We start from the raw sequence: 17,165 nt of genomic DNA, 5'->3' as shown, positions 1-17,165 counted from the left end.
TAAACGTTTCTGGTAACTTTTGACCATTCCTGCACACTGGCTTGGAGGAATTTTAGCCCATTTCTCCGTACAGAACAGCTTCAACTCTGGGATGTTGGTGGGCTTCCTCACATTAACTGCTCGCTTCAGGTCCTTCCACAACATTTCAATTGACTATGGTCAGGACTTTGAGTTGGCCATTCCTAAACATTAACTTTATTCTTCTTTAACCATTCTTTGGTAGGATGACTTGTGTGCTTAGGGTCGGTGTCTTGCTGCATGACCCACCTTCTCTTGAGATGCAGTTTATGGACAGATGTCCTGACATTTTCCTTTAGAATTCTCTGATATAATTTAGAATTTATTGTTCCATCAATGAAGGCAAGCTGTCCTAGCCCAGATGCAGCAAAACAGGTCCAAACCATGATACTACCACCACCATGTTTCACAGATAGGATAAGGTTCTTATGCTGGAATGCAGTGTTTTCCTTTCTCCAAACATAACGCTTTTCATTTAAACCAAAAAGTTCTATTTTGGTCTCACCCGTCCACAAAACATTCTTCCAATAGCCTTCTGGTTTGTCGACATGATCTTTAGCAAACTGCAGATGACCAGCAATATTTTTTTTTGGAGAGCAGTGGCTTTCTCCTTGCAACCCTGCACACCATTGTTGTTCAGTGTTCTCCTGATGATGGACTCGTGAACATGAACATTAGCCAATGTGAGAGAGGCCTTCCGATGCTTAGACGTTACCCTAGGGTCCTTTGTGACCTCACCGACTATTACACGCCTTGCTCTTGGAGTGATCTTTGTTGGAAGACCACTTCTGGAGAGGGTAACAATGGTCTTGAATTTCCTCCATTTCTGTTTTTATATGCATTTTTATTACTCTTTAATTTAATATTGTTTTTTGCATCAGTATACTGCTGCTGGATTATGTGAATTTCCCCTTGGGATTAATAAAGTATCTATCTATCTATCAATCAATCTGTCTGACTGTGGATTGGTGGAGTACAAACTCTTTAGAGATGGTTTTGAACCTTTTCCAGCCTGATAATTATCCACAACTCTTTTTCTGAGGTCCTCAGAAATCTCCTTTATTCGTGCCATGATACACTTCCACAAACATGTGTTGTGAAGAACAGACTTTGGTAGATCCCTGTTTTTTAAATAACACAGGGTACCCACTCACACCTGATTGTCATCCCATTGATTGAAAACACCTGACTAATTTCACCTACAAACTAAATGCTAATCCTAGAGGTTCACATACTTTTGCCACTCACAAATGTGTAATATTTGATTATTTTCCTCAATAAATAAATGAGCAAGTATAATATTTTTGTCTCATTTGTTTAACTGGTTTCTCTATCTACTTTTAGGACTTGAGTGAAAATCTGATGATGTTTTAGGTCATATTTATGCAGAAATATAGAAAATTCTAAAGGGTTCACAAACTTTCAAGCACAACTGTATGATGTGAAGGGGACACACAGAATTATCTACGATTATATAAGCTTTATGCACCAAATTAGAAAACGTTTACACCAGAGTATATACCATTGTTAATTGTGTGTAACATGCAAGCAAAAGCAGTAATATACTTGAGGAAGTGACTGGAAGATACAAGAGATCTTGAAAAGGTCTCAACATATTACAGTTCTAGTCCAATGTTAAAAAATGTGTATTAGATCATTGAACATGCATTTTGTAAGACATATGTAACTTCATTGAGGTGATGAAATATTTTCCTGCCATTCTTTTTAGGATGATATCTGCTATTACACTGAGCTGTTGAATATAACTGGGATGAGGCTGTCGGGATGATCATTACCACACCCATTATCAAAGTTCAAGTAGCTGAAATGAGGCTGAAAGTCTCATCCACCACAAAACTGCTACTTCTCCAGAGCTTTAAGAAGACAGCTGAGATGGTTTAGGCATCTAGCTAAGATGCTAGGCTGCCTGCCACTTTAGATTTACAAGGCACAGCACACTGGGAGAAAACCAGAAAAAGATACAGTACTATAAATACTGGGAGATAGAGTTGTCTTGGAATTTCCAAAGAGGAGCTGAATAATATGGAAAGGGTGGCCTGGAATGAAAGACTACTTCAGCAACAGAATGACATTTTTATTGCTTTAGCAATGTGACTTGATCTTTAAATTTCAGTTTCAGCTTCACCATCCAGTATTAAGTCAAGGTTGTGAAATAAGAACAAAATGAACTAGAAAATATGCTGAAGCATATTGGCTTTTCTGTCTTTTCATTTATAGCTACTGTTTAGTACTAATTCTTTACTCATTTTAATATGGGATAAAGTTTTTGTACTAGATTTGTAATTAAAAAAGAGATATAAATAGAATTGAAATAAACAAGAAAAAATAGTTCAACAATAAAAACAAATAAAAAAAAAAACGAGCAACAGCAGCAAAAAAAATTGCATCCCACCTATACCTGTAAAAGAGGTCCCTAAAGGTTCAAAAGTCTTTGGTGCATTCACAAAGGTATAGTACTTCTGTACATTAGAGCCAGATGAACCAATGATATGCACCATTGAATGTTCAAGTTAGATTATGTTGAATGTTAGAAAAATCTAGATGAGAACAGATTATTCAGCCTAACAAAGCTCTTCACTCCTATCTTCTTAAATCTCTTAAAATAACATCAAGTCTAGTCTTGAAAGTCCCCAAGTCCTATGGTCTTCCACACTATGTGGTTACTTGTTCCATGTGTCTATGGATCTCTGTATAAAGGAAGACTTCCTACTGTTTGTGCGAAATTTAATCTTAAGTTTCCAAGTGTGTCCCTATGTTCTTGATTAAGTCATTTTAAAGTAACAGTCTCAATACCACTGTACTAATTCTCTTCATAATTTTAAACACTTCAATCATATCTCTTCTTAATCTTCTTTTGCTTAAACTGAAAAGGCTCAGCTCTTTTAATCTTTCCACTGTGGCGGACAGTCGGATGCTCAAAATGGCCGGAATGCCCAGAGAGGAGAAAGAAGGGGTAAAGCAGCTACGGAGGGACACTGCCTCCCCCAAGACGCCAGATGGCAAGGTCCCTGCAGCATTGCGGTACCCCAGGTTCCTGCAGGGCACCATGGGATTTGGAGTTTGGCTTCTCAGCCCTGCTGGATGCTGTTGGTGCCACCAGGAGACGCTGCCGGGGACTTGGAGACTCGTATCTTTTCGATAGCTCGGAAGTACTATCGAGTCACAGGGACAGAAGTTCCAAAGTACTTCCGGGCTAACAGCAAACTCAACTTTTCCATCTGACCCGGAAGTGGAACACAGTCATGTGGGTGGAAGGACAGAAGCACTTACGGGTCAAGGATTGTATAATGGACTGTTGGAGACCCAGCAAGTGAGCTGGAGTCGGGAGTTAGAGGACAGAGCTTGCTGGGAGGAGTGAAGGACAGATTTGTGGATTAGTTATATTTACCATTATTGTACTGCCTGTTTATGGTGGCAGGGGTGCTAAAGGGCACTATAATAAGAAGAAAAAATATAAAATATCTTCTTGGTGATTTTACTCTGTATGCAGTGTGTCTGTCTGTTGGTTTGAAAGAGGCAACAGTGACCTCTAGTGTCTTACACCTCATAATTCATCCTCTGTAGCCCTAGAATCAGCATACACACTGTTCTCTGGATTTTTCCAGCACAGCTAATGTCATTTTTGTAGCCTGGAGAGCAAAACTATACACAGCATTCCAGATGAGGCCTCACTATTGTGTTATAAAGCTTGAGCAGAACTTTGGACTTGTACTCAACATATTGTGCTATATAACCTAACATTTTGTTAACCATTTTAATGGCTTCTGAATACTGGCAGTTGATAGTGTCGAGTCCACTACGACTCCTAAATTCTCATGTGTACTTTTGATTCTCAGACCTCTCATTCTGTATTTAAACCTAACATTTTTACTTCCTATGTATAATACTTTACATTTACTTACATTATATTTCATCTGTCACAAATCTGCCCAAGTCCATATGCTGTCCATGTCCCTCTGTAATGATTCAACAAATTCTAGATTATGTGCCAAAGCTAATGGATATGGATATCTGCAAATTTAATCAACTTCTTACTTATATTCCTATTCAAATCATGTATATATATTAAAAATAGCAGTGGCCCTTGCAGTGATACCTGTGGAACACCACTCTTAACAGCCAATTCATGATTTCCAGAAATGTAAAGAAGGATACAGTTGAAGTTTACATACAGTTAGGGTGAATTATTTTAAAGTTAACTTTACGATCCCTCCACAGATTTTATACTAACAAACTATAAATTTGGCATATTGCTTAGGGCATCTATTTTGCACAGGGCAAAAGCATTTTTTTCCAACAATATTTACAGACAAGAGTATTTCACTTTTTATTGACTATGTGTATGTACTAACAATATACGTAAACTTCTGACTTCAACTGTAATAAGCAAATTTCTGCAGACAGGATAGGTATAATTCAGAAACAACTGTTCCAAAGACATGGAGTTTCTGCTGGTTGAAAGAAAAGAGAAGAGCACAGTGGTCCAAGAGGAATATATGAAGTAGAAATGTAATGTTAAACTGAAGACAAGGTGATAAAGATGTCAGACTAAGAGGCAGAAATTGGGAGACTGCTCCTAAATATATGAAGAAATGTGGCAGAGATATTTAAGGGACAAAACTGGGATCATCATACGAATGCACAGAATAATGTTTGGTATAAAGTATTTGCAAAGTAAAACTCTAAATAGAAAATGTTGTTAATTTGGGTTTTACAAAGCTGCAGAGATGTTACTGAGGATAGTTGTCCAAAAATGGTGATGTAAGAAAAGATATCCCACTATCTGACAAACTAATGGTAGAGGTTTAGCAGATGCTGTCAGAGTTGCAAATAACAATACCATAAGTTTTCATTTTGGAGATAATAAACATACAAACTTTAAAGACCTGATAAAAGGGAATGGACAGGAAAACAACACCATTTTGCCCTGGTGATTGGAGATTGGAGTGATTGGAGACAGAAAAAGAATGAAATAGAGAGAACAGAGAACCTAATCCTTAGTGACTGGAATGTTTCAAACCAGGAGTTATTTTGGATGTGCCCAGGTGAAAAAAAAATCATCACTTTGCCATTAATACAAAGATCATCATTATAATAGACAAAAACAATTTGTTTTACATTTTTACCAAATTTGGACAGCACAGGAAACCAAGGGATTTAAATTACAGGAGCAATATTTAATTTTCAATTAAGTATATGAAAGTACAAAGAGAACTCAGGGATATTCCATATTAAGCTCATTAAGAAACTAGGATTGCAAGTTTATGGGAGAATAAATGCTCAGTGATTTAGCTCTATCAGGAAAGGACATTCCCAGTATCAACCTTTCAGGAATCTGTATAGCGTGCTTAGTAAACAGCTTCTTGCCATTCCACAGAAAAGTAAGGAGAGGGGATCTAACTTCTGTGGGAATGTGGGCATGACTTACTCCTTTCTCTAAACACACACCTCAGCTATTGTCAGTGTGTCGCCAGCGTTGACTATGTAAACATGCTCTACTGTTTTGTTCAGTTAGAACTTTTGTGTTTATAAGACAATGAGGATTACACATAAAATCCACATTTTTCATCTAGAGAATGGTGGATGGTCTAAATGCCATTGAAACAGCACTTTTGTATATTAAACACACTAATGACATTTTGATGCCGAGGAACATTAAGGCAAAGAAGAAAGGAACACTACATTCACTAAAGTATGAACGGAGACCAAAAAATGATAAGGTACCATATAAATTGTCAAAATTTTTGATATCCATAATTTTTAATCTGAAATGGCACGGTTCATTTTTTCCAAGTTTTCAGATATCCGAGCACTGGTTCATATTACTTTGGACAATCGGTGTATATTAATTTTAATAACTGCAAATTTGGAACAACATAATAGAAGAAGAAATGACCACAAGGAGAAAGGCATTCATTGACACTCTTAAAGGAATACTCCACCCATTTTTTTTTAATGACTTAGTTTGCTTTGGAGTTCAAAATACTATTCTTGACTAATGAATAAGGGAAAGAGGTGGGTATGCAGTTCAAAAGTGTGGACCCTTGTAAAATGCTTCTTGCTTCTAGACTTTTATATTCTGGAAGTATTTATTTAAAAATATTAGTATTAGAGTATAGCATCATGATGATTTTAATATAACCCTTACTAAAACCCTCTGTGTAGAAAACAAATCTCAGCTCATGTATTCAAAAGCATCTACAGGCTGTGACAAGGTGGAGGCTACTGCTATAATATATAATAAAGCATTGATGTTCTCTGCTGTCTGGTGAGAACGGATAAAACCTGTGCGACTGGGATGAATTAATTTATAAAAATCGATTACTTGCGGGTACTGTGAAAGAAGCTTTGTCACCAGTTTTGTATAATAACTCAAAGAAACTTGTTGACACTTAGAATAGTCAGGGGCATCTTTGCCTCGTTGTAAAAGGAAAATAATTATGCCTGAATAATTTGAAGTGTTCAGTTAAAAAAAGGCAGAGGAAAATCTGCATAGAGGGGGATGCTAATTGCTTGGAAAAAGCTGAAAAGGTGATCAGGAAGCAAAGATCAGGACTGTGAGATTTCCGTGGATTCTAAGAATCAACTACCTTCTTAAATTTTGACACAGTAATTGGGGAGACCATTGCAGCAGCATCCTCTGCAGATAGTCTGGAAAAGAACAGGTTATTTACAAAGGAATACAAAGGAAGGTGAGGTTATGGTGTTTTCAGCACATAATTCATAATAAAACAGTTGTTAATTTCTAAGGGAGTTGTGAACAAATTTCCTGATTTATCGTTAACTATGTAGGTTACCTGTCATAGACGGGTAATAGAATAAAATTAAAAAGATTTGCTATATCTTGCCTTTCAAGTACCCTTAATGTTTCTCTTGCGCATGAGCTCAGTATCTTAATGTGTCTTAACCTCTTTGGATGGGTGCTTCCTTTCTCACTAGCATTTGGTGAAAATTGAACAATCAGACCAAAGCCAAACTGCTAAATCAGATTGCTCAGAACAACAGAGCACACATACACAGAAAGTAGCTTTTTATGATATAGTAAATAGGATGTGTAGAAAGATGGTGATGGATGCATTTCCATAATCTTAAAGTTACTAAATTAGCATGGGCAATCTAAAATAAAGAGAAAAAGTGAGAGAGAACCAGGAGACCTACTCCATCTCACATTTTCTTATCTGTTGCACAACCTTTTTCAGACAATATTTGCAATACGATGACAATAACGATTTGCTTAGTGTACATACTTTAAACTTGTTTCACTGTAACATTGAGAATAAAATTACAAACTGTCTTACCATGACAGGAACAAACAGTTTTACCTTAATTTTGATTTTCTTACCTGTTTTGTGAGGGCATCAGACAGAATCTCAATTGCTTTTGCTTGTGCCTCTGCTTTCGCTAAAACAGCATTGGCCTCGCCTGTAATTTATGAATAGAAAGGAATGTTACAATGTTACACCATACACACACTTAAACCAGTATTTCTCATCCACTTCTGGGTCACAAGCATGAGTCTTGCTTATGCTAAGCCCACAGCACTAAGTCCTTCAGCAAATGCGTCATTCTCAATTGAGTCAGTTAGTTGGTACATATCAAATGCCGGGATAAAAGGTTTCCCAGCACAACATTGCCCAGAGCATCACAATGCTTTCTGCTCCCATCTCTTCCCTAGGTAAATGATGCACAAACACCCAGCCATCCACATGACCTAAAATAAAATATGTCATTAGACCAAGCCACCTTCTTCCAATACTCCATTGTCTAGTTCTGATGCTCATGTGCCCATTATAGACACTTTCGGTGGTGGACGGGGGTCAGCATGGGCACTCTTACAAATCTGTGGCTATGTAGCCGGTTCATTGGTTGTCCTTCCTTGGTAGATACTCACCACTGCACAAATGGAACACCCTTGTCAACTTGTCAAAGTTGCTCTGATCCTTATTGTTGAATATTTTTCCTGATTCCAACACAACACCTTCAAGAACTGACTGTTCACTTACTGCCTAATATATCCCACCCATTGACAGATGTCACTGTAGCAAGCTAACAAATGTTACTTGTTTCACCTATCAGTAGTTTTAATGTTGTGACTGATTAGTGTAATCTCAAGTTCTTATGACTTAGCCGAGGCTCTTAGCTATCAAAATTAAATGTCATAGCACAAAACAGCAGGACAGACTTTTAGCTAAATGGTGCAAGTACCTAAAGGATAGATTAGGTATTTAAGATGAAGTTATTTCTTCATTATATAAATACAAACAATTTATTAGTTTGTTAAATGAAATTGTGTTCTAAAGTGAAACATATTTAATGTTAAAAAAAAAAAAAACCTAGCCAACTGTGGTGCAGTCCAATCCCTGCAAGACCAGAACAATCCTGAGTCTACTGCAAGGCAAACACACACATAGATTGATACTTTATTAATCCCCAAGGGGAAATTCACATAATCCTGCAGCAGCAAACTTAAACAAAAAACAACATTAAAGAGTAATAAAAATGCAGGTAAAAACAGACAATAACTTTGAATAATGTTAACATTTAACCCAACTTCTGTCTTGCTGCTTCTGGCAAGCTGCGCGTTTTGCGTCAAGCATTTAAAAGCATGCATAGCAGCTGTCCTTTTGCCACTTTGCGTATCTGCCACTCGCATTGTTAATTTTGGAGATGGATGGGGTCTGAACACATGCTTAGGAGATGCGGTCAGATCATCTGCTGGCTTACTGCAGCTGCTCCTGATGAGCTGAGTGTTCTGCTTGTCGTTGTTTTAAGAGCTGGGAGCACATGAAGTGTTTCTGCCAAAAGCATTCCAACAACTGCTAGGTCAGATGTCCGTGAACTTGTTTTAAACTGTTTGTAAGTAGGGTGTGACGATCAAAAATCACCGCCTCATGGGTTTTGCTTCCTAAGGTTGTAATGTCTACTCTCGCGTGTCGTCAAAGTGTCTCTCCGAGATGATCAGTTCTGGATCGCTTCGCTCAAACCCCTCCGAAATCGTGCTACGCTCCTGCCACTTTGCTTGCGTTGCGAAGGGGAGGAGCTGAAAGCACACTAAGGAGATGCAGATGGATCAGCTGCTGGTTTTGTGCTTCTGCTGCCGAGGTGCGTGTTCTGTTTGTTGTGCTGTACGTTGATCATTTAAAAGCCTGTACAGCAGCTGTCCTTCTGTCTCACTGCCTTGTCTTGCGGGACATTAAAGTGTCTCTCATGGGACGTTAAATTGTCTTCCGAGAAGATCACGTCTCATCTCCCTGCCAAGATTTTTGTTTTTTTAATAATAGAGAGAAATGTTTTAACATAGGCAGAGTGAGTGCTGAGCTGTCATTCTGTATCACAGCACCAGGTTTTACATGAAGTTTGCATGTACTCCACGGGTATTTACTGACTGATTAGTATCAGTGAATGTTCATGCATTTACTCACTTAAAACCATTGTGAGAGATTCATCATACATTAAAAAAATAATAAAAAATTCAATAATTACTAAAAACACAATACAATGTATGATGCAAGCAAACAAGCAAGAAACATATATTTACCTCTTGAAAATAGGACCACGATTCAATTATAAAAACAATTATTTCCAGTTTACATTTTCTCACAAACACGTCTTAGAAACACAGAAGGTACATTTTCTTAAATTGAAAACTTTGCCACTTCAGAAAGGATGTATTTGCTACATTTTAAGGCTTTTCTTTATAATAGGACTCCGGTACCTTTCACCTCCATTGTCAAGTGCAAGAAGCAAGCTAGTTATTATTATTTTTTTTTAATTTATAAAATATTCTTTACTTTACAATGCAAGTTCATGTGGTAAATTAAAAAAACCCATGATTATGGTAAAGAAATATCTTCAACTTGAAAATAAATTAAAAAAAAATATATTAAATTGTTCATTAAATTGATTCCTCTTTCATAAGCCTTGACCAAAAAAAAAAAAAAAAAAAAGTGGGTTCATTGCTACTTGGATCACTAAGCAACAAGAAGAAACAAACACTCAGTAAAACTTCATAAAACATTTTCAGTTTGAATAAGAACCATTTTAGGTATTTTGTTTTATTTTGTTTCAAAATTTTGAAAAGCAAATTATACATAAGTGTTATTTAAATTTATTAATATCAATGGCATTTAATAAAAACACTTGAAAGTTTCAACATAAAAATAATTGAAAAGGGGACAGGAGGGCAGGATTTCAGCACACTAACTGTCTGATAATTCTAGGGACGAGGACCTGACTGCTACTCAGTCGTGCAGATTAAAGTTCCTATGCTGTAGGTTTTCTGCTGTTACTCAATCTAAATATGTGTATACTTGAGTAAGATTTACTCTTTTGCAACCAATGTTCTTTTGGTGTTAGTTCAGAAAAAAAAAACTATATTCATCAGTATACATTTTAGGCCTATAGCTATCATTAGATCCTATGACAGATCACACACGCTGTGTCCAAAACAAACAAATAAAACAGTCCTAAATTAAACTCAATCTCTGCCTTACCTGCAGCTTTGTTGATCTGCTCTTCCTTTTGTCCCTCTGATGCTAGGATCTGAGCCTGCTTATTACCCTCTGCAACATTGATGGCTGCTTGCCTTGTCCCCTCAGACTCAAGCACTGTAGCACGTTTTCGTCTTTCTGCCTCTACCTGGAAACCAAACATAAGAATAGGTTTTTGAAAGACAAAAGCAAAAGTTTTCAAATGAATACAGTTTAAATGTCTTGTTAAGACACCTAGTCCCCACAAAGCCTTGCTTTAATTAAATTGTTATGTATCAAAGTGTCTGTTTTTTAATTATTTGTCATACTTTCATGACATTTCTGTTATGTCTGTAATTATGTACTGTTTCTTTAACTGTCTTTATGTTCCATGTGCTTACATGGGTTGTTCCAAGAGATGGAGCCACTGTAATGTCTCACAAGCCTGCTCTTTGGCTATTTAAAGCCCAGAGGAAAGGACTTCAGTTAATGTTTTCTCTGAAGTCTTTTAAAGTTTGAAAGTACTGTGTTTGTTTCTGTTTTTATAGTTTGGATTGTCCGGTTTTTGATAATTCTCAGTACTTATTTCCTCATTTTCTGGAACTTGTATAGGGAACTGCCTTTTGGCAACTGCTTTTTGCTGTTTTACCACCCAGTGTTACTCCTTTTTTCATTTAAATAAATATTCTTTCATTTTACAAAGAATTATTGTGGCCTTTCTGTCACAAACAGGAGTTTTGCTTGACTTCTCCAACTTGAGAGGCATTGTGCAAAACATTTGAATATTAACTTTATCTTTTGAACTTTAATCCAGTTTTTTCTTTTTTTGGGTCTAGTTAGACTGAAGTCTACTGCTGCAACTGAAGTAAGCAGGACTGGAAGGTTCTCTTTTAGGATGGCTAGTGAAGCTCCTGGCGTGCTTGGGGGTTCACCTAATTTCACGTTTGTGACTTCATTTCATGATAGTGATTATATGATATTGACCAATAAATATAGCATGAACTGTAACAGAAAAAGTAGTATTAATGACATAGTAACAAAAATCACAACTTTAATCCGATTTGAGGACTTTTTATTAACCCCTTTAATGGGGGCCCTTTTTTCAGTAGTCATTTCCATGGTGGGGTTATTTTATCCGTCGATAGAATGGTTGAATTTTTCTAAAATATTACCTAATAGACACGCGAGTTAAATTGTTGGAAGAAAAATATTTTTAAACTACAAAATTATTTAAACAATTTTTGATAGCAACAATAAGCTATTTTAATGCTAGTTTTTTTCTAGATTTATTTACACTATGTACAAAGATTGCCATGTTTTGTAAATTATATCACATGAGAGGATTCAGATTTGTTTAGAGTACTGGAGACCGTGGCCAAAAAGCTGCCTCCCCTCCTTACTGGCCATTTCACAGCTATAAAGAAAAGGTATCATTATAAACTACCCGATTTATTTTAGTATGTGCATATTCTGAATTTATTCTGATTTACTGTGCAGTATCCGAAAAATACTGCTTAAAATCCAAAATTCAAAATGTTATTATATATTGTTGAATTAATGAATTCCAGGACAATTTCCATTTCAACTAAATCGTTAAAGCTATTTTTAGAACAACATGCTTTTAAAGTCTGGTTTTTCACTGAATCGCCTTAATAAAGTTTGTTACATTTGCAACTGTAAGATTTATATTTGCACTATTAGCTGGTTTAAAAACATGAAACTCAAGGTGCTTTAAATTTCCAAGTCTGTCCTTCCTTTTTTAGCATTTGTATGAACTTTAAAGCTTTTTGTGTGAAATCAAACTTGTCCATTTTACAAGGATCTTTTATTTTAGAACTCCTGTTAAACAACCTTTGTTTTGATGTTTTGATTTTTCTCAAGAGTGAATAGTTATTGCCGGTGTACAAATTCTGAAGTAAAAAATTGTTTTAGGTGGTCTACTTGTACTCAAAAAATGTATAACCGTGATACAGCATTATATTCTTCAACATACCATTCAAATATATGATGTGTGTTTTCACTTAAGAGTTATACTAATGAATGGTAGTTTGCCTTCAAAAATCAAATGAATGACACAAACTCTGTATTTGCATATTCATATTTAACAATGAGGTATGCCATTTTACTTGTCCTACTAACTGTGTGTTTTGCCAATTATGCATCTCTGTTAAAACAGTACAAGTCTTATTAATAGGGAGTTGTCCCTTGTCTTTTCAAACACTGAAATATTACATAAATTATGTTTTGATATTAACAAATGGGAGCATCTCTCGTAAACTTTGCTGTAAACAAGTGAAATAGTGACTTCATTTGAATCTTGTTGCATGTTTACCAACTGTGACTGTTGTCAGTACTGACAGTCCTTCCACATCCCATGGTCCAACAGTGCATATGCATCTCTGTGGGTGCATGAAGCCCTTCTACTTGATCCACAACACTGAACTACATGTGCAGGTCAGAAAATGAATGGATGCTTGAACATCAGTACACACACTCATTAAAATTAGAGAATGAAAATTAAGCCATCACTCAAATTATCAGGACTGTGTAGGACACTATTAAAAGCAATGAATTTTGTTTTCTTTTTTAATCTCCTATTACAAATGCATTACAATACAAGTTAAATGATTACACTTCTTTAGATTGGTAACATTATATCCCTTTCAAAGCACACATAAATATGTTTCTGAACTAATTTCATAATGGGGTTGAAATGGCAATGACACAAACATGTTTGTGTGTATGGTTTTGGGTTTTGTTTTTTTTTTTTTTTAAAAAAACAACAAGTGTAACCCCTGCATGAAAAGACAGTGTTTCACCGATGTGACTTCTGCATTCTTTCAACATGCATTGACAGCATCACCATTGTCAGCCATTTGTAAATGTAGTTCTTGCTCATGTTTTTCTCATATTTTATTGTTTCTCCCAACATAATTCATCTACTCACAGTCACACATGAGCACAGTACCAATGCATGCTGTAAAAAGCTGGTAATGTTAAATTTTCTGAACTTGGAAGCGAATTAGTTCTTAAGTATCAGTTCCTGAAATATCTCTAATTTGTACATTGTCCCTGTGCATGTATGCGCTATTCCTCTCTGGGTACCCTAGTTTTCCTAATATATCCGAAAAACTTTAATATGTGTGCCAGGTATGGCTGGCTGAATGATTAATTGAGTTCAAATTGTAATTGTGATTTGAAACAATGTAATTAGAAAATCGCAAAGGATGTCATTTAGGATATTTATTATGCAGAGTGTATGACCAATAGGGCAGTTAGATTGAATGTTGCTATTTGAATGTACTTCAAAATTAATTTACAAAAGGTTTTATTCAAAGGCAAAAGCTGAAAATCAACAGTAAAAAAAAAAACAAAAAAAAAAAAAGGTTGTTTAATTTTACCTCAACTAATTTTGGTATTGTGTAATATTGTGCAAAGCTGCAATATTTTTTAGATCTATTTTTGCGCATTACTTCCATGATCTGCCTTCTGTTATTTTGAATGGTTGGCTTGTTTTCTTCATTAGTAAAAGTTACAGCTTCAAAATGTTTTTTTTCCTGCATCACTGCTGTGCTCTATGATACATAAGTCAGACCTATCACTATGGACAGGTCCCACTACATCCAAACATTAATAATTTTGTTTTAATGAAGAAAAAATACTCCAGTATAAAATGTAAATATTGTACATACTTGTTGATTCAGAAAGAATCAAATAAGTGATTTTTGATTGACAAGTGCAAAGCAAGAATCATACATATCATATCCAAGCAGTTTAAATGGCACAATAACTCCACATTACCTTGGGGAGGAGGGTGCATACATGTCCAGAGTACCCAATGCGGACCGTAAATAATTACAAAGCATTGCACGCCAATTTAAAAAAAAATTACATTATAGATATTGTAAAATGCATGGCATTGCCCCTGTTCCTTTTGATCTAATATACTTTGTTAATCCTTGAGGGGAAATTGTCTTTTTTCATAACCTTTGGGAGTCGGAGCACAGGCTCAGCCATTGTACAGTGCTCCTGGATCAATTTTCATGTTAACGGCCTTGCTACCTTCTATGATTTGAACCGGCAACATTCCAGATACCAGCGAAGATCCTTAGCCACATAGCCACCAAACAGCTATCTACTTAATGTTTAACTGGAAGATCCTTGTATTGGCAACAGAATTCAGCTATCAAATGTTATGTGCAAAGGTGACAAAGTCGGACTGAATAACATGTACCAAGGTTGTAGATGATCTGCGTGTGGACAATCCTAACCAAGTTATACTGAGGGAGCTCGATACAGACTAAGTTTTTACTTTTGATCGCTTTCTGTGTATAGCTGCACATACCCATGTGTCCCGCAGTCTTTGTGTTGTCTCTTTTACTTTATTCTTGTGTGCTGTCTGGTTTAATGATGCATTATTCTGAGGCCCAGTGTGCTATTAATAGAGCAAATATTCTAAACACTGCAATGCATTTGTTGGCTGACTTTATTATTAATCTGGTGGCATTAGCTTAATGCTGTTCTTCAGTTGGGTGGCATCCAAGTGAGATTTCGCTTTGGTGATGCAAGCTCATCTGCTGCTCAAAGTGGCACAGACACCTCCTTACAAATCAACTCTTTAAAACAGAGCTCGACTGATTAGTGTGTCAGCATCTCTGCTATTCATTTATTTTGAAATCAGTGTTTTGTTAAAAAGGTGCAAAAGGATTCATTACATTTAAAATTAAAACTTTATTAGTGTCCAATCACAGAAATGGAAAGGCTCGCCTTAAGACTTGGTCTGCGTGATGGGTCTGCCACATACGTACTCAGGGAAGTTTTTCAAAATGCTTCTTTAGTGATATAAAAGTATAATTTTGCATCTGAATAGACTGAAGGAGAAAAAGTGGACTGATTGTACACCTTGACATGATACCATGACTATTATGCATTTTTGAGAGTGTCCAAAAGGTGCACGTGGTAATGCTCCAATTTTTAAAATCTATTACACAGATAATATTGAACCGAAGCTTGTCTTTTGAAAATTATATCACAACTCAAATCATAATCACAACAATATCTGTCAGAAAAATTGCAATTAGATATTTTCCCCAAATCATTCAGTCCTACACAAAACTGGGCTTTTAAACTCTTTTTAAATTCCTAGTTTCTCACCTGCATTTGCATTGACTCTTTCACTTTTGGTGGGACGTGGATATCTTTTATTTCATATCTCAGACATCGTATACCCCATTCACTTGATGCCTGGTTTAAAGCATCAACAATATTGGCATTCAGAGATTCTCTTTCCTGTCAAGAAAAATAATAATTTTAAATATTTTTTTTTCCTTTTGTCTAAATGCTAACACAAATTGCAGAAACATATTCATATTTACTTACCATGAAGACTTTATCAAGTGTTAACTTTCCTAGTTCTGAACGCATAGTAGTTTGAGCCAATTGCGTAACAGCATATTCTGGATCTTCAACACCATAGCTGGCCTATAAGGAGCAACGCAAATTTAACTATAACTTCAGAACAAATGTGAACTGGAAGAATATCAAAGTAAGGAAAAATAAAAATACTGTTATTACTCAATACATGATACAAATAATAAATAAATATCATTAAATAATAATAAATAAACAAACAATAATAAATAACAATAAAAATAACTCTGGAGCTAAAGATCTACACTATTATCTAGAAGGTTGCCAGTTGCCATGTAGAGATTCTACTCTGCTGGGCCCCTGAGCAAGTCCCTGCACCTGAAAACTGCTTCAGGGGCACTGCAATATGGCTGACCCTGCACGCCACCCTCCAAACATCATATAAAAAGACAATTTCCCCTCAGAATTAACAAAGTATATCAAAATTAAAAAAATCTAAATAATAATCAACATGAAAGACCTCACAAGCAAGAGTCAAGAAAAGGCTGAATCAAAACAGCCTAAACACCAAACAGAGCATGCTTTATAGTATGTTGACTCTTGAACATGACTTGTGGAACTGACAGTTCTATTTTTATTACTATTCATTTCAGGTTTTCTTAGAAAGTTTATAAAGTAGAATTCAAAATTAATTATAGGGTGTTGTCAAAAAAAGTTGAAGATCATCTCTCTTTAATAACATTACCTGACTCAATACTTGCCAAACTACACTGCCTGGGTATATCTGAATAAAGGGTTAAGAAGGCAAACAATTATGTGCTTTTTGGAATTTTTACCTTTTTGTCATGGTTTGCTGAAATGCAAACATTTATCCATCATTTAACTACTACTTTAACAACTATAAATTTCTCTTCTCTCACAAGTGTATGACTGCATTCCACAATTTCCATTCTCTTACTACCTGCTGGGTTAGAACCATGATTGGTATGTCTTTGTATTTCCTGGTTTAGTGCAGCTTCATAAAAAAAATGTTTAATCCCAAATCAAGACGCCGATTGGCATCAAAACCAAAAAGTGTGTCATCATAAAACAGAGTTGAATCAATAATTTAAAAGTTACAATGTCATGCTTTTTCTACCACATTCTAAACAGCAACTCGGCACACATACAAAAAAAAAAAATATCATGGCTTATCTCTATCGTCCTTAATATCAATATGCAGGTGTACAACTGAGCAGCATAAGAGAAGCCCAGCGTTGTCTCATATATGCATGGAGTGTTTTACAG

The 17,165-nt window shown here is 35.8% G+C and overlaps 1 protein-coding gene across 2 annotated transcripts in view; it reads right to left on the bottom strand.

Moving 5' to 3' along the window:
• stoml2 (stomatin (EPB72)-like 2) overlaps positions 1-17,165 on the bottom strand; it is a 100,464-nt gene that overhangs the window by 40,667 nt on the left and 42,632 nt on the right. For both annotated transcript variants that reach the window (XM_039759140.1, XM_039759141.1), the window contains exons 5-8: positions 15,888-15,989; positions 15,663-15,797; positions 10,533-10,677; positions 7,382-7,461 (exon numbers count right to left, since the gene is read on the bottom strand). In XM_039759140.1, the coding sequence (XP_039615074.1) occupies positions 7,382-7,461; positions 10,533-10,677; positions 15,663-15,797; positions 15,888-15,989 (462 nt within the window). The remainder of the gene's footprint in view (positions 1-7,381; positions 7,462-10,532; positions 10,678-15,662; positions 15,798-15,887; positions 15,990-17,165) is intronic.

This window comes from Polypterus senegalus, chromosome 7 (genome assembly GCF_016835505.1).
Source record: "Polypterus senegalus isolate Bchr_013 chromosome 7, ASM1683550v1, whole genome shotgun sequence".
NCBI classification, from domain to species: domain Eukaryota; kingdom Metazoa; phylum Chordata; class Cladistia; order Polypteriformes; family Polypteridae; genus Polypterus; species Polypterus senegalus.
Note: the sequence above shows the minus strand (reverse complement) of the source record. Positions and strands in the feature narration are given on the sequence as shown.